This window comes from Hemicordylus capensis, chromosome 5, assembly GCF_027244095.1.
Source record: "Hemicordylus capensis ecotype Gifberg chromosome 5, rHemCap1.1.pri, whole genome shotgun sequence".
Lineage (NCBI taxonomy): Eukaryota > Metazoa > Chordata > Lepidosauria > Squamata > Cordylidae > Hemicordylus > Hemicordylus capensis.
The window spans coordinates 66,380,571-66,398,400 of NC_069661.1; the positions used below are offsets into that span (position 1 = coordinate 66,380,571).

General features: G+C 43.0%; 1 protein-coding gene across 1 annotated transcript; it reads right to left on the minus strand.

Annotated features, from left to right (window-relative positions):
- Positions 1–5,586: 5,586 nt before the first annotated feature.
- Positions 5,587–16,439, minus strand: FGA (fibrinogen alpha chain). The gene is made up of 6 exons (XM_053256057.1): positions 16,290–16,439; positions 13,617–13,745; positions 11,309–11,492; positions 9,015–9,160; positions 6,853–7,828; positions 5,587–6,444 (listed from the first exon to the last, which is right to left on the minus strand). The coding sequence occupies exons 1-6, from the start codon at positions 16,338–16,340 to the stop codon at positions 5,735–5,737; spliced, it is 2,196 nt and encodes a 731-aa protein (XP_053112032.1). The 5' UTR covers positions 16,341–16,439; the 3' UTR covers positions 5,587–5,734.
- Between the last annotated feature and the right edge of the window lie 1,391 nt (positions 16,440–17,830).

Here is a 17,830-nt window from a genome sequence, read left to right on the forward strand (position 1 = left end):
ATGGTATCCTCAAAAGTTTTCTCCAGCACCAGAGTTCAAAAGCGTGAATGCTTTTTCTATCTTGCTTCTTCAAAGTCTGGCTTTCGCATACATAGAGTGTCACAGGAAAAATCATTGTCTGAACCATTCTAATCTTTGTAGATATAGACACGCCACAGCATCTAAATATCCTTTCCAAGGCCTTCATTGCAACCCTACCAAGTGCTAGTCTGTGGTGTATTTCTTGACGGCTGGATCCTTTACAGTTGATGGTTGATCCTAAAAGGCAGAAGCTATCTACCACTTCAATGTCTTCATTATTCATTCTGAAGCTGATTGCTGAACCCGTTGTCATTAGTTTAGTCTTCTTGACATTTCGCTATAGCCCCATTTTTTCACTGTGCTCCTTGACTTTCATTACTTTCACTTTACTTTACTTTATATTTATTCCAATATGCATTAGCAGTAACATTTCAACACACAACATAACATATTCCCAGCCCACATATTTCTTTCCACACTCCCCGCTCTGACTCTGAAGCAGAGGTTATGCTCAGCCACTTGGCGCAGTGCAGGCCAGTGGTGCATCGCAGCACAGTGACCACACTGTCCAGGGCAGGCTAAAGAGGATTGGGGGGGGGCAGGGTGTGTGGAGGGGTAACACAGTTCTGGGGTAAAAGCACCTCTGTATCTCCTAAAGGATGAGCAAAGCTCAACGGCAGAGCGGGACCACCGGCGGTCTGTGTGCATCCGGTGCCACAGCCCAGCTGACCCCGCCCCCGCCTCTGATGTCAGACGCAGGGGCGTGGTCTGGCTGAACAGAGCCTTGAGGTTCCATTCGACCCAGGATGGGAGAGTTGCCCTTTAATTGCCGAAGGGGCCGCATGGCCCCTTCGGCAGTTAAACGAAGGCTGGAGCTGCTTTCGCAGTGCAGCCCAGGAGCGGCTCTTCCTGGGCTGTGCTTCACTGCAAAAGCAATGCCAGCCTTTTAACTCCTGAAGGGGCTGCATGGCCCCTTCAGGAGCTACTTAGGCTGGTGCTGCGTTCGCAGCATGCAACCAGGAGCAGCTCTTCTCCGCCTTTGCAGGGAAGAGCCGCTCCTGGCTGGCTCTGCGAATGCAGCACCAGCCTTTGTTTAGCTCCTGAAGGGGCCCCGTGGCCCCTGCTCAGTAGCTAAACTAGCCTCCCCGCATCTGACATCAGACGCGGGGGCCATGTTGGGGCTGCGAGACACGGCCCCTGATAGGTCGGCGGCCCGGGTTCTTTGAACCTGTTGGCCCAATAGTGGCTCTGCCCCTGGCAAAGCTCTTGATCTTAGCTCCCATCTCCTGTACCAAACACCCCTAAATATTTTGCCAGGGCCCTGTTTCTTGCAACCTTCTCGTCAGTTTCTGATCATTCTCAGGAAAGCTGCATGAATTTCCATCCTGTCTTTCCTTACACAAACTGGAAGCAAGTTGCTACATTGAGTGGTTCTCGCCTTTCCTCCAGAACCCTCAGTTTCTTTCAGGTAGGTCTCTGCGGCTGAGTGGGGCCTTTGTTTAGGCTGGGATCTGGATGCTGATCAGAGTCCCAGGTGGAACTCAGACCTTGGGCCATTCCAAAGGGAACACTGTCAGGTAATGGGATCAGGAGGACCTCTGTTCCAAGCAGATAGGAGAGATCTGGATACAATAGAGTAAAGATGTTGCTCCAGCAAACATATAGCTGCTACCCAGGTAGAACCTATTTGGTTCTGCCTCTTCTGGGGAAGGCTGTAATTTAAAAGAGCCTTGCCAGATTTTGTAGGTCCTGGGGGTTCTCTATTGTGACTGGCAGATCCTTCAAGGACTCCTTTGAGTCAGAGGACAAAGATTGTTAGGTCATGGCAGCAATGCTGGATCTGATTCTTCCAGTTCCCCTGGTGCAGGGAGTCTCAGTGGCATGGAGTCACTTGAGGGCTTGGGTTGTAGGGTCGTCCCACCCTGTCTCATCCCCAGAACTGTTCCCCTTGTTCCCCCGTCAGGGAGGAGTCCTGATTCTGGGGTCGTGACAGGAGGAGTTCATAGAATTTCTCACTGAACTTTCCTGAGAGCATGGGATCAGACTGATGAGAAGGTTGCAAGAAGTCCTCAAAGTCCCATCACGGAGCTTTCCTGTGTGCCCAGTATGTCAGTGTGTGCCCAGTATGTCAGCCCCACTAAGGTTCTGTTGGGGTGGGGGGCACATTCTCCACACAAAAGCATAGTGTTTCTCTGAGCATCCTGTTCAATAATTTTGCATAATTCAACTCTCCCCCTCCCAGTATTTTCATTGCTAGTAGTTTATCTCATTTTCTGTTTTTTATTCCATGGGACCATGATAACTAGGGACCAAGCTACATATTCATAAGGTAGACATCCAGCTCTTCTGGAGCTATACCAATTTAGCACTCAGATGAGGGCTGGCATGACTGTTCTGTATCAAAACTCCTCCCTTGGAAATCTGGGTAGGAGAGGTTTTTTTCTCTGCGTGCAGGGGGCCTTTGTTATTAGGGAGCTATCAGTCATGGGATAGGCAGCTATCTGCTATCAGGTAGATAATGAGCTATTGGGCATTTTGAACTGATATAGTCACAGGAGGGGCTGCATAACATGCCTTTTCAAAATGGCTAGAGTGATGCTCCTGGGTCCTCACCCTCCCTGTAACACCCCTTCACTTCATAGTTTATTAAAAAAAACTCAAAAACCTTTATGTCCTTTGTTGCATCCCCATTTCAACACCTTTTGTCCATGATGATTCCTTGCTCAGAGGACATCAGTTGCCCATTTCAGAGATCAGGGGCCGATCCCATTTGCTATGAGCTGCTTTTAATTCTGCTTGGATTCTTTCAATTTATGCCTAACTCACTGGAACATTTTTCTGCAGTGATGCACCTTTGGAAAGCTATTCCTTTATCAGTAAATAAAGCAGACAGGCAAAACTATGACACTTCCATACAAAGTCTTTCTTTGCTCAGTCAACAGTATTTTTTGTTGTACTAGTTTTGAATTTATTCTGAATGCAAACAGATTTTGCTACTAATATTTGTTGCTTAATGTGCTTGGTATAAAACCTTAATCACAAAGTTCCTTAAAGGCACTAGTTCGTATCAGACATTGTAAAGCATGTATTCACATTATTGGCTGTAAATAAGAGGTTTTCTAGATGAGAGTGTTTTATGCGGGAGGATCAGTGGACTCCCACCCTTTATTTCTTCAAGATTGACTGTGGGCTGTGCGCACACACCAGTTTCTTCAGTTGTGCAGTTTTCTTCATGTAAGAGTGCCTCTGCTCCCCATCAAGCCAATGCGCCCCCCCACACACAGAGACACACAGAAGACTGGGCAACATTGCCTTAATGTGCTGTTTGCTCTCCCTACTCCCAGTCCTTCTCTGTGTCCTTCACAGCCCTCCTGCACTAGAACTGTGAAGAACGCAGAGTGACCAAAGGAGGGGGAAGCTCCTTAAGAGAAAGCAGCAGGGCAGCCCAACTTTCACAGAGTGGTGTGTGTGTGTGTGAAAGAGAGATGGGGGTGGCACTTCCTGGTTCTGCAGGCAGGCTGATTGGTTGGATTAGCAGTGCTGACCATGGTTGGGGTGGACTATTCGGGTTTGTGAGGGAAGGGAGCAAAGGGAGTAGTCAGTAAGACCTCTCCATTTACCTCATGCTCCTCCCATGGGGAATTGGAGAGGGCACAAGGGAGGCCATTGTAATGGGGCTCACTCAGGGGCATATCTAGGGTGAGGCAGGCAGGGCACGTGCCCCAGGAACCACTTGAAGGGGGGCACCATTTTTTAAAATGAAAAAATTTGTTTAAATTTGTTTAAATGGCCACCGAAAACAAAATGGCCACCACGCATGCTAAAATGGCCTCTGTGAGGCCCTAGGCCATGCCAGGTTTCACAGAGGCCAATTGAGCATGAACGGTGGCCATTTTGTTTTCAGTGGCCTTTTTTTAAAAAAAAATAAATTAAAAAAATGGCCACCGCACATGCTCAAATGGTCCCTGCGAGGCCCTCAGCCCGGGACGGGCTGCAGCAGTGAATTAAGAGGCTGGTGGGGGGAGGGGGAACCTTTGCATACCCCCCATGGCCTTTAGGAAGCCCCCCGAAGGGGCTACAGGTAAAAAAAATATTAATATAATATAAGTCTCTGTACACAAATTCAGTTTGGCACTATGTACAAAGAATCAGGGCTTGTAAATACTGAGCGGAAGCTTATGAGCTAGGATAATATTCATTTGCTCTTACTTTGCTTCTTGTGACAAGTGAGTTAAATGTGATGTCTTAATCATATGGCTATTAATGGTGAGTTTGTCTTTGAATCAGTGTGAAATCCTTAGTATTAAGGCCCACTGGGAGTTTCTTGCTCTCTTTCTCTCATTTTAACTGTCTTTTTGAAATACTAGAATATATTCCAAACAGTGACACAGTTTACTCTGCATATCCTTTAATTATTTTCAGAGTATCTGGGAAAAGTAAAATTCTCCATTGATTTTTAAAACTTATGTAACAGTGATGCTGCAATGCGTAGTAGGGAATTATACAGGCACTTCTGTTTAGTTTTCCAAGTACACCTCCACATAGTATTTGGGTATTTCATGAGCCCCAGCATACTGAAATTTGTAGTTTTCCAGCATTTTTTTCGCCTGGCTACATCCACTGCTAAATAGTTTTTGAAATATTAAAAAATTAACAAGCTTGACTTGTATTTTTGAGCTGTTATGGTAAAGTTTTCTGAAAGATGGGTGTCAGATGTTTGGACAGGGGGCACAATTTCAGTGCTTGCCCTAGGTGCTATTTTCCCTAGATATGCCTCTGGGCTTACTCCCAGGAAAGAGAGAATAGAATTGCAGCCTTTGCCCCTCCTTGGAAAAAGTCCTGCAGATGCCCATGTTTTCAAGTGTTGAAGCTGCTGCAGTGGCAGGTTTGCAATTAATCCTGCCACATCTGCACTCCTCAAATCTCAGAGATCCCTGACTTCCTGAAACCTCCAACTTACATCACGACCACCACTTCCCCCTCCATTGTTTCCCATTGCAGCAGGAGCTGGCTGCTTAAGTACTTTTTAAAAAAGACAAGCAATTCTTGTGTTGGGTGAACTCTGTTGGCAGTGTTGTGGTTGGGCGCTGAAGCACTCTCTTCAATGGGCGCTTCAGCATCCAACCTTCAGTGCCCAACTTTCTCTAAGGCAGGGAGTGGGGAAAGACTAGGGGCATGTTTCTTGAGCTGGGACTGGAAGAGTAATGACCAAAGTAGAGGGAAGTGTATATGTAAAGGTGAAAATAAGTTTAACTCCTCCCCTTCACCTTTTACACTCAGAGAAAGCTATGCCCCCACTACATTTCCCCCAGAAACCCATTGACATCAACTACATGCTACAATCTAAGGCACACAAAATGTCCTTCAGCATTCAACACAGCAAAAAAAGTGGGTTGTTTGTTTTTTCCAACTTTTCCATGGATTTGGGGGCTATTCATGGTAGAAAAGTGCAGAATGGCACATACTGCATTTATAGGGGCAGCAACATTCCCTGTGGAAATCGGCATTGAAATGGGTCCAATTTACCATTTAGGAAGCCTCGAAGTTAATCACACCACAAACATGTTATTTTTAACAAAAGTGAAACTTTATTTTATTTCATATGCAGAAGTGTCTCAGTTGCATTCAGTTGCTTTGGGTAAAAAACAAACAAACCATACATGTGAGGTATATAATAGCATTTTGGGGGAAAGTGTTCCCTTTGCTTGGATAGCTAATCTGTCTCTATTGGGCGAATTTTCATTCTAACAACTCGGAGAGAGTAATCTGAGGGCTTGAAGGGTACCCAGACGATTCCATTTTCTATCTCAAATGGAATGTTGTTCCTTGGGTCGTACTGACCCCCTGAGTAGTAAATCCCATTGAGATTAGCAGCTTGGCAATTGTTGTACCACCAGCCACCTCCATAGACCTCGGCGCAGTTTTCTTCCCACTGGTCATTGTCTCTGTCAAAGGTGCTAAACTTCATGTTAGCATGTGCTGTGTATTCACTGCCTTCTTCCTCTGAGCCTATGACCAGAGCATCCCCAGCTGTTCCCTCATAATCTGAGACATGGAGACTATAACCTTCCGATTCAGAGCTTACATGGATATTATATTCTGCATAAGCTTCATTGCCCTCCCAGTCCTCTATTTCAACTCGAAGGACGCTGTCCTTCTGGGTCAGTATATGGAGATTTTCATTGCCCAACCAGAACTCTCCTTTCCCTTTGCCATCCACGCTGCCGAAACCTCTCTTGTAGTCTTCCCAGGTCCGGTTAAAATTCAAGGACCCATCCCATCTCTGTTGGATCAGAAGCCATCCTCCCAAGCCATCCTCTTGGTCGCAATAAACTGAAAAAACCTTAGCGGATCCTGCTGGCTTGATTCTGAAAATGCCACTTTTGGCACCAGAAGTGTGTTTCTGGTGGATATCCTCACAGTCTAAAAAAACAAAGTTGATCTGGTTGACAGAAGTTTTCAGTTAAGTTTTATCAAAGGCTCACAGGCCTTTATAAAATCCAAACAGTAATAATGCTGAAGAGAACTTGCTAAGCTTAATTATGTGCAACACTGGAAAGATATCTTGCACCTTACCCTCCCGCTCTACTGATTACTTGCATGCAAATTTTAATTGCAGATGGTATTGTGCATGCAACTGCTTTGCGATCCAATTACTAATGGTAAGAAGTCATCAACCCCACCTTTCCTAAATGGCGACACATTGCTTTTATTGCTTAAACAATGAAATGGATTGCAGTAACTGGCTGTACAGCCAGTGTGTCAGTTTGGCTGCAAACTGGACTCACTTCTGCTCCCTCAGTAATTATTTTTCAGGAGTCGAGTGGATACCTGTCCCGATGTAGCTTTCCCCCAGCTTTACTCCTCCAGCGTTCAAGCTGCGTGCTCGAAAATCAGGATTATCCTCTTCACTCTCATCATGTTGCACTTCAGCTAATGCCTCCTCCACTGTAGGAAATTTTAAGGACTTGGTTTCAAAAGTGGAACCCCCTTTATTGAAGCCACTAGTACTACTGCTGCTGGACACAACTGTCCTGGAATGAGATGAACTGCTGCTTGTCTTGCTAGAATGGAAATCAGGAGAAGGTTGGTCAAATGCTGAAAAATTGTCCTCTTCTCCCTCTCCTAGGTCACTAAAAGCATCAGTTCCTTCAATAGTCACCCTGTGGCTGCTGGTTCCTGTGTGAGATTTGCTACCAGAACTGGGTGCGAAAAAATCTTTCACTTCTGGATGCAAGGAAGTGAAGTCAGGCGATCCACTTCCACCACCGGTGTAGTGCACTCTGATATGGGAGGAGCTTCCTGTTTCTCCGGCTAATGACCGAGAGCAGTCGGTACCTTCAGGGGTTTTATAATCTTCAGTCTCCTCAACTCTGGTAGAGCCATCAGGGTTACTAATCACTTTTCTGGTGATTTTTTTGATGCATATGCGGCCCATGTGAGTAGAATGAGGTTGTTCGACCTCCAAAAGAGAGACCCCCCTTTCCGAACCAGAAGTGACTAGCTTGCTAGTGGGTGCTCCAGCTGGATCTTCTAAGACTACTTCAGACAGCTTAATTAGCTTAAGGGTGTTTGCTTCTTGTTCTGTCAGAGGAGAAGTTTTAAAGTGTGAAGGCGCAGTAGAGTCCTTCAGTGGTCTAATTTTCAGGATCTTTAAGGGTGCAGCTTGCAATTCTGGTTGCAGGTTGATGGAACTGGCTTGGACAAGAAGCTTCTGTATGTTGTCGTAGCTCTCTGTGTCCACATGATAGTTGTATCCTCGAGCACAGGACCCTTTGCAGCCGCGTATCTTAATATCAATGTCCACCTAGGCAGAAAGATGGATGGGGGGGGGATTAGCACTTACACTTTTAATTTATTTGCTCTCCCAAACAGTGTTCAGTGAAGAAGATTTCAGTGAAGAAGAATTTCTTCTTCTTCTGTGTGCAGAATGAGTTTTGTTCTGGGTGGCAGTATCAAGGCAGTGTATGTGCATGTGCATTCAGAGTGGGGCCTTCCTAATTCAACCTGAGTGGGATTTAGAATTAACTGAGCGGACATTAAAAAAACTTTTGTGCGCTCACATGTATGCATGCCTTAGAGGGAACACTGCCCCCAAAGCAGTTGCATCCTTGATCATGTTAAACAGGTAATCCTCAAATTCTTTTCAATTGAGTCCTCTCACTAGTTTCAGTGAGCCTCCTTGGAAAGTGCTAGGTATGCTGAAGCCATTATCCAAGGATAGGTTTACACTTCACCAATTGTGAATCCATTTCAGATTGATTTACCTGTCCCAAAAGTGAAACCCATAACAACAATAACAACAACAACTTATTTGTTAGTCACCCCATAACAAATTATTATCTAGGTAGCTCACATTGTAATTTGTACTATGTTATACAATGTGTATTGTACAAAGGAGATAAAGTTCTTTTACAAATGATTAACCGCTGCTAACTGAACAGAGAGGCACATTTTATAGTGGTAATTCTATTATGTTTAGCAGGGGGGAGAGCAACTGGTGCTATCCAACTCCAGCACAACATCCTTCCACCAAGTTGGTGCTCTACTTAATGTTTCTTTTAGATTCTGAGCCCTTTGGGACAGGGAACCATCTTATTTATTATGTATGTTTCTTTGTAAACAGCTTTGATCACTTTTGTTGAAAACTGTTATATAAATATTCACAGTATTCATAGTATTCTCAGTACCCTCCCCCAAAAGATGATTCACATCATGGTTATTTGGAGGAAACCATGACAGACTGGTTTCAAGCCAGTTTAAACTGATCATGAAAGTCTGCTCTGTGTCTGGTTTTGGAGGGCTGCATCTCTCTTTATCTAGTGGAGATACTTTTTAAATCTGTCTGTTGGGTGAGTTACCCAGTGCAGAATCAGCCACTTTTGTTTTTGATGGAGGAAGTCACAGGTAGGAATGCCAGACACAGCTAAGGCACAATGAGACATCCTTGTCTCCAATCAGCTTTGGGGAAAACAGATAATGGCACAACCTACCTCCAAACGCTTCAGCTCTCCAACCTGATTTCGGATGGTGTTTCGCAGCACATTAATTCTATTTACTTGCTCAGTAACTCTCTGTTTCAGGATCTCAAGTCTCCTTCTCAGATCATCAGATACTTGCCCATAGTTATCACCTGCCTCTGAAACAACAGTCGTAATAACCATGAGCTTCCCCCCCTTATAGCAGTTGTTTAAAGATATCAATGGACCTAAAATACGAATTCATCACTTAAAATGTGTACAGTGTTAGGTGGAGTAAAGTTAGCAATAGAAACTCATCTTGGTTAAAGATGCTGGTTGACATTCAGACTGACACTGCACCTCTAAAAATATGTCCCTGAGAGTCCTACAATCCTCAAGGACATATTTTTGGGAGGCACAGTGTGAGTGTGAGTGTGATGTGAGTGTTAAGACCTGGAGCTACCAGAACAGCATGTCTTTCTCAGGGAAGGGGAGATTGGCAAAATTTCCCCCTGCTTCATTGTGCATGCAACGCCCCCCCCCGCCCCCCAATATTTTTTTTTTAGCATATGCAGTGTTAGTCTGGATGTCAGCCTCTGGCTAGAATCTAAAGATCTCTTCAGTATGCACAGAACCAAAATACATGCATCTACATTATATGTGTATGCTGTATTCCCTGTTTTTCTTCCAACCCACTGTTCCTTGTGTTGCATCAGAAGCCACCCCTGTATCAAATGGTGCAGGGGCAGCTACAGGTGGGTGGGGGATCCACACTCTCTGCATGTATGGACATTCGACATATGTCCTTTTGGATCCTAACATTGTTATTTTTCTTTTCTTTTCACAACAAGCCATCTCTGTGTTCCATTAATCTTAGTTAGACCTTCTTATTTTATGGAGAAGAGGCACAGGAAAGTAATAGACTGTGGATTATGTTCATTGTGTTGTTGAAACAGTTGTGTACTGCCTCTTTAAGAGGCAAATTAAGAAGGCTTCAGAGCGAGAAGGGCCATGTGAAAGAACTTGGGGGAACTGTTCAAGTTTTACAGCAGAAATTTGTGAGTTGTTAGGCCTTATGATCTCCGCAGGGTCAGATAAACTCAAGATGCCTGCAAATGCCTCCCAGAATGCCTCCGTGATGCCACTTCTTCTTCAATTCCCTCAATGATTATTTGGGACAATCCCTTAGTCCCCATACTGTAACTAAACATTAAATAATTACATCTTCTTCCCCTGTCTATCTTGTCTCCATTCCCCTCCCCCTTCTGTTGTTTTCCTTGTGTTTATTTTAGACTGGACAAGGCAGGACTTGTCTTCATTCTTTGTAAAATGCACACTGAACAATCAGGCTGAGCGGATTTAGGGCTGGGTTATTTTTGTAACATTAGGACACAGCAAACAATGGCGGATATTCGGCTTAGCAGAACACCAGGGTTTGGGACTGCTGAGCATGTAGCAGGCAGCTGTGACAGTGTTGACTTTTTAAAAGTGCCTGTGAGTTGCAGAGCATTACTTCCATTGGAAGCAGTAGATATGGCGCTGCTTAACTACATGGGTGCTGTTTTAAGCCATTGTGCAAATGCCCTGTTGTGCAACACTTCCAGGGTTGCCTCCAGTGTTTCCTGTAACAGGGAATCCCAGATGTTGTTGAATACAACTCTCATCATCTCTAGCTGCAGTGGCCTTAAGCTGGGAATTATGGGAGTAGTCAACAACGTCTGGGAATCCCAGTTCTATGGAACACTGTTTGTAGGGATGTGCATGAACCTCGGTTTGTGCACTGGTTTGATGCCCAACTGGTTCGGTTGAGTGCGGTGCAAGGGGGGGCGGTGAGCAGCACCTTTAAAAGTGAGCACAGCAGGTCTTTACTTGCTCCACGGCCACTCCATGGAGCATCCTGTTACAGCAGCGTGTCCCCATGAGCCTGCATGCAACATCAGCCCACATGCCCACGCTGCGCCGCCTCCGCACATGGGCTGATGGGGGCGTGCCGCTGCCTCATGTGGACTGATGGGGGGAGTGTTGCCGCATCAAGAAGCTGCACGAAGTGGCGGTGGAGCAAGTCAGGACCTGCTGTTCTCACTTTTAAAGATGCTGCTCACTGCTGCCATCTGCCGCCCCCCCCCCAACACACACACTTAACACATCGAACTGGTTCAGTGGACCCGACTACCGAGGTTCATGTAGATCCCCAACTGGTTGTCTGCCATGGCAGATCCTTAACGCTGCCGGCCTGGCAGATCTCTAACTCTGACGTTCCACTGTGTAGACATTTTTATTGTCATCATTAGCCACCCAATGATAACAGTCATGGAGATGATACTTACGCTGCTCGCTGACCATATTCCTTTCCAGAAAGGCAGTGATTTCCTGTCTCACCACACTTGATTGCTTGTAGCTGTTTTGATTATCACTGAGCAGCCTCCTAATTTTATTTATCCTGTCACTGAACTCCTGATCCGTTTCTTCAATCAGTCCCTGCATCCTGCACCCTGAAGGACATTTAGAGCCCTAAAATAAGGAAGCAGCAGGCAAGGGAAAAAAGGTTTAGATGAAACATCAGACATATCAGCCCTCATGCTTTATACAGTGAATGAAGGTTTGAAAATGATCACACATTATGAGCCAGATTCATCTTGCTTGCTTATGGCTCCAGATCCCTCTTCTTCCATAACAGAAGAAGCTTTTGCATTATGGTCTTTGAGGAACTGAGTACTTGGGTACTTTGAGTAATTTTCCTGATCATGTCAGCCCCTGTGTATATTTGATCACTAGGATCAATAACTAGTATTAGTTATTGGTGGTAACTATTGGTGGTAACTAACCCCTGGTGGCACAGTGGTAAAACTGACGCCCTATAACCAGAAGGTTACAAGTTCGATCCTGACCAGGGGCTCAAGGTTGACTCAGCCTTCCACCCTTCTGAGGTCGGTAAAATGAGTACCCAGAAATGTTGGGGGCAATATGCTAAATCATTGTAAACCGCTTAGAGAGCTCCTGCTATAGAGCGGTATATAAATGTAAGTGCTATTGCTATTGCTATATATCTAATCTAATAATTAAACTATAATTTCTTTTTCTTCTATTCCATTACCATCCATTCATTATCTATTTTTTCCACTGCTGAAAGCTGTGCTTATGTGTGTCTACTTGGAAGTAAGTCCCTGGGTAAGCATGCACAGGATTGCAGGCTAAATTGACTACCAGCATATTCCCATTAACTACAGCCATAGTTTTATCTGTGCTTAGTTTTATCTAAGTCCGCTCTCCTCGCAAACCACCTCAAGGCGCTTCACTTTGCTCATGTCAAACGCCTCTTTGGTTTAAAACTCACTGTTGCTGACAGTCGCTGACAAAGTCTTTTGAAAATCGCATTGCTAGTTTTATGAAAAAGGGAAATTAGACCAACTATGGGTCAGTTAGATGAATTTGGATGGGTATAGGTCATTTATGCAAATCAGGTAATGTACACAGCTGATTCTCTAACAGGGAAAAACACAAGAACACAGATGGCTAAGATTTGGCCATCTGGTCCTAGTTCACTGACTGGTGAAGTCATTTAATCCAGATATATTTCTGCAGATGATGCAACAGTCAGCAATTCACCATTTCTGTAATTTTAGCAATTCATGACATTTGTAAATGAGGCAATAATAATCAATTCTTAATTTTAAAATGACATCTTTCTGATTAAGATGGATAGTATCTTCTAATTAGAAGTGGCCTATCAAAACTTAACAAGTACCACAACACCATTCCTTTGGGAGACTAAGACCTTCCTCGAGACAAGAAATTATAAATGTTTGGGCCATGGGTTTGGTTTTAGACTTTTTCTCCCCTTTGGGGTATTTCTCCTCTCTCTTTGAGGAGTTTTCTCCCCCTTTGAGGTATTTCTCTTCTCCTTTTGGGGGATTTCCCCTCTCCTTTTATAATTTTCTCCCTCTTGTTTTGAGTTCTCTTCTTTGTATTGCTGAGACTGAGTTGCCTAGATTCTTATTGAATTCCTTAATATGTTTAATAATTAATACTTTTAAAGATCAACTCCTCTAACCTATGTTTAATAGAACTCAAATAAAATGTTAACTTGATTTCTGGATGTGTGTTTCATTTTCTGGGCAGTGGGCAAGCAGCTGGTCAGAACCCAATAAGCCCATAACTAAAATATGGCTACTGGGGAATATTAGTAACCAAAAATCCCAACAGAGGCCCCCTCTCTTTCGACTCCCCCCCTCCCGATGAATTTCAAAAAGAGCTTGAGAAGCTTCCTCTCCAGGAAGGCATTTTGAATCTGTTTTCAAACTGTTTTCCAGTTTTAATCAAGTATTAGACTGTGGTGTTGCTTTTAATTTTTGCCATTGTCTTTAGCTGTTGGTTTTTATTGTATTTTCTTATTTTAAATGTAAGCTGTCTCAAGCAGCAGTGTGCTGGAGGGGAAGAATATAAATATTTTAAATAAATAAAATGGATCTCAACATTGAAGAGAATGCTTTGTGGCAATTACTGATTTGCTGCCAGCTGCTGTAGATTATGTACATCAACATCCATTATGTCATGACCATGATTTTGGCTTGAGATATTGTACATGGCAAAAGTGACTTAGAGTGCTTCAGATTCTTGTATTGTCTGTTGACTTACCCACTCATCATCAGAACATATTGGCCAATTCTTAGCGTCTGTGCAGTCAGTCTGGGTTTTTTGCTCTCCTAATCTGGAGCCACGGACTCCTCCTCCCAGGTCTTCAAAGGTGCTTCCATTTTCTGATGCCTGTCATTAAAAAAACAACAGCATCAGAACATCAACTGGTAGTTGACTGGTCTCACAATAATAATCCCTTGAAATAAAAAGCAACAGTATGATGGCACTACTAGACAGCACTCAGAAGCATGCTAAAAATCACACAATCATTTGCAATTGTTTCATTAGAATATTTCAATTCAGTTCAATTTGCTTCTGTATGGATGCTCTAAGGCTCACATTTTTCATGAATCTTGTTAATTTTTGATGTCACAATTTGAAATTTCAAAAGTGCAAGTCTCTCAACAAATTGTAAGGATTTTTCTGTTTATGAAGAAGCATTATTGAGTGGTAAGGGAAGGAAAATAAGAACATTACATAAGAACAGCCCTTCTGGATCAGGCCCAAGGTCCATCTAGTCCAGCATCCTGTTTAACACAGTGGCCCACCAGATGCCTCTGGGAAGCCCACAGGCAAGAGCTGAGGGCAAGAGGGCAAGGGAAAAGGTTCAGAAGGATAGGATTCAACAATCAAAGTTAAGCTTTAATTAACTCTCCCTGTAATCAATAGAGTTTAAAGGGCATTGTCTGGATGGTGTCCATATATTATTCTACAAAGTGATAAAGTTTATTCTGTAATGTAATTCCTCTAATTCTGTCCCTTGGAATCCATGCCAGTCAGTCAAAGGAACAAAGATTTTGCCTGAAAATTCAATCAAGTCAAGAAGAGAGACATTATCTTTGGCATTCCTGCTCTTTGGATCTAATCCTTAGTTACTGAGGCAAGTGTTGATGAGGAAGGTTTTCATCAGCTTTAGTTTCATCACCTCAATCACTTTCCATCATATTACTTTCCATAACAAGTTCTAATAAACCTGTCACTTCCCATTACATCTAATAACTTGGGAGTTCCTCTGAGTGCCCCTCGCTTCACTGGAGGCCTTTTCAGAGGTGGCAAAAATAATGCCAAAACAAAACTAGCTCTCAAGATCAGCTCTCCTCTTTGAAGAGAGGAGAGCTGGTCTTGTGGTAGCAAGCATGGCTTGTCCCCTTAGCCAAGCAGGGTCCACCCTGGTTGGATATGAATGGGAGACTGGAAGTGTGAGCACTGTAAGATATTCCCCTCAGAGGATGGAGCCATTTTGGGAAGAGCAGAAGGTTCCAAGTTCCCTCTCTGGCTTCTCCAAGATAGGGCTGAGAGAGATTCCTGCCTGCAACCTTGGAGAAGTCGCTGCCAGAAATTGGCCCAAAGTGACCTGGTGGGTTTCATGGTTGAGTGATTTGAACCTGGGTCTTCCCAGTCCTAGTCTGACTAAGCACTACTGTTTTTGTTATAGAAATTAGAATTGTTCCAAGAGGATAGGCTGACCAAAATTGCTTCCTCAACCTTAACCATTATTGGACTAAAAAGTACTCTAAAAAGTACAACCTAAGTCACCCTTTATATGTTGGTGAATGTAAATGAGGTAATGACCATACAACAAAATAATTAATGGCACGCAAGTTTCTTAAAGAAAAGGTTTAATCTCTGGTTTGAGAGTATAAATTATAGATGGTGATATATAATGCTACCAGCCAGGCTGTCATAAATTCACCAGGATTGAGAAAATGGCTGAAAATATGTTTTAGTTGTCAGTGATCTCCACACGTGACAGTATTCAAGTATCAGGTTATTGAAAACAAATTATCAAAGTCATTAAGCACAGTTCAGGTTATGAACTACTGTTAAACCTACCAGTTACTACTGGGCTATATTAAGATGTAGTCAAAGGGGAAGATCAAGAATTTATGACTAATGGGCCATGATCCTGCTCCACAATCCTGACGTTTTAATAAAGTCAGTTTTTTCACTGAATTTAGACAATTGCCCTTTTAATCATTACAGCTAGGACAGAATAACAAATAAGTGTAAGACTTCTGATTGCCCCTCTATAATTAGATTAAACAAGTTTGTATACTGAACATGAGTTTTCAGTCAACTCAGTGTCTGGAGAAACTTATCATGAATTTATTCATCTGGACAGATTTTATCATCTATACATTTTTGAAATCTTTCATTTAGACATTAATTCTTTGTTTTAGCTTTCGGAGTTGATATACAGTATTGTAGTGTAATTCATTTTATTGTAACATAATTGTAAACTCAGTTTTTTAAAAACCTCAGCTATATGGATTTTTCAAACCTTTGTCATATACCACTACAAACATCTTTTGTAGTACTTAAGACCTTTTAGATTTTTTATGAAAAAATATCAAGGATATATATATATACCAAGTGCCCTAAAAAACACTTTTTTTTTTTTGCCTAATCTGACATCACCTGTTCCATGCAAGATTGGGTACTATTCTTTTTGTACACATACAAACAGAAGTACAGTAAACAGATTGTATCCTGCAAGCATGGATATGTTTCTAACTGTCTCAAGAATCTCGCCTCCTCATTTCAAGCATTTGAATTCAAGCATTCAAGCATTTCAATCATATTTCGGTGAAATATAGTACTCAAGCAACTGAAGGAACATTAATCAATATAACTGACAAGGAAACTGGAATATAAGACAAAATTAGCTCATACCCAGCCAATGCTGAAGCACAGCAGTAAACAGAAGAATCTCCTCTGAAGCATCTTCAGAAACTCTGGATGTGGCACAGAAGGATGTCTTTCACTTTGGTTTTTTTGGTCGAATTTAAACGTTGTTTTTTCTCTTTAAATACACTTTAGCTTAATGATTAATTTATCTTCTGTTTGCAGAGTCACAGTGCTACATCTGAGTTGGAAGATCTAGAATCTGTTGCACAAGGGTTTAAGTTTGTTTTGCTGGAACAATGTTTGCACAATGCCCGCAGACATTAGAGACAGTGGTGGGTGGGTAATCCAACCATATTCCAGGAAATGAATGACCTAAAGTTTGTCTTGTAGAGGTTGAATCAATCATTTATAGAAAGACCACAAAGAGAAAAGCTACACAAACACTGGCAAATGTAAATCCTGTAAATCTGGCTGCTGCTTCCTCCTCCTCCTCCTCCTCCTCCTCTTCTTCTTCTTCTTCTTCTTGCTCTGGTAACATGTGAATGTGGGAGATCAAATGGGGAAGCCAACAATGTGGAAGCCAACAATGATGCCTCATGCCAGCATCACTGTGTCTGCCACGTAACGCTGGAGAAGAAAGAATCACATTGTCAGCTACTTACTTACTAACTAACTAACTAACTATATTTTTATACTGCCCTTCATCCAAAGACCCCAGGGCAATTAACAATAACAACAAGATAAAAACAAGAATAAAACTCCAGTAAGCTCTTCTTGGATTTAAACATACCTGCAGTGATGTGGGAAGTGGCCAGAGGAGACCAGCAGCTGCACTGCTCCTGTACCATAAAAACTGTCTCTTGGGATCGCTGTACTTGAGTTAGTTGCATAGAAACATGTGTCTAGGTAATTTGTGCATGTCAGACACACAGAATCAGTGAACTTGACATCTTGCAAGCTCCATAGAAGCTTGTGACTGCTGCTTGTTATTTATTTTCTACTGTTCTGTGGCCATGCATTTGATGTGCATTTGAGGGCTTCTTCAAGTAACTTATCTTTCTCTTCTTGGAGAACATCTATATCCTATAAGTCGTTCCTTCCTTCTCACGGAACACCTGTATCTAGGAATTTTTACATTATTTCAGTCAACAGTAGAGACCCTCTTCAACATATCCTAACTGAAATAGCACAGTCAGAGATGATAACCTTTTCAATAGGCCCCTCAATATTTTCCTCTTTAGCCATGCTAGTTCTTCCTCCCTATGCCCAATTTGGTGGAATAGAATGTAAACATAGTACCTTCTCAAAATGACAGATATTTTGTATTTCAGGGTGAAACCATCATGACTTTCCCTCTAACAATAAAAACTACAAGCAACCAAATTAGATAGTAGGCTTGTTCTCACGATGATTACTAGGGTAGAAGAAGCCTCCTAACCTAGTTCGAGAGCTATGTGTGCCCTGATTTGGCTATCATGAGGATTCTACAATCAAGGTAGGAGGAAGGGGAAATGCTTGCCTGTGAGTTGGGTATGGAGGTGTGTGGCAGTGGTGAGTCCAGAATTTGTACCGAGCTCCAGAGTGAG

Bases quoted from the DNA above. Each gene is read 5' to 3' on its own strand.
- FGA (XM_053256057.1), bottom strand. From the start codon at position 16,340: ATGCTTCAGAGGAGATTCTTCTGTTTACTGCTGTGCTTCAGCATTGGC. The intron at 11,493-13,616 runs GTAAGTCAACAG...TCCTTATTTTAG, and splicing joins TATGTTCTGATGATGAGTGG to GGCTCTAAATGTCCTTCAGG. The intron at 7,829-9,014 runs GTAGGTTGTGCC...CTTTCTGCCTAG, and splicing joins GAGAGCTGAAGCGTTTGGAG to GTGGACATTGATATTAAGAT.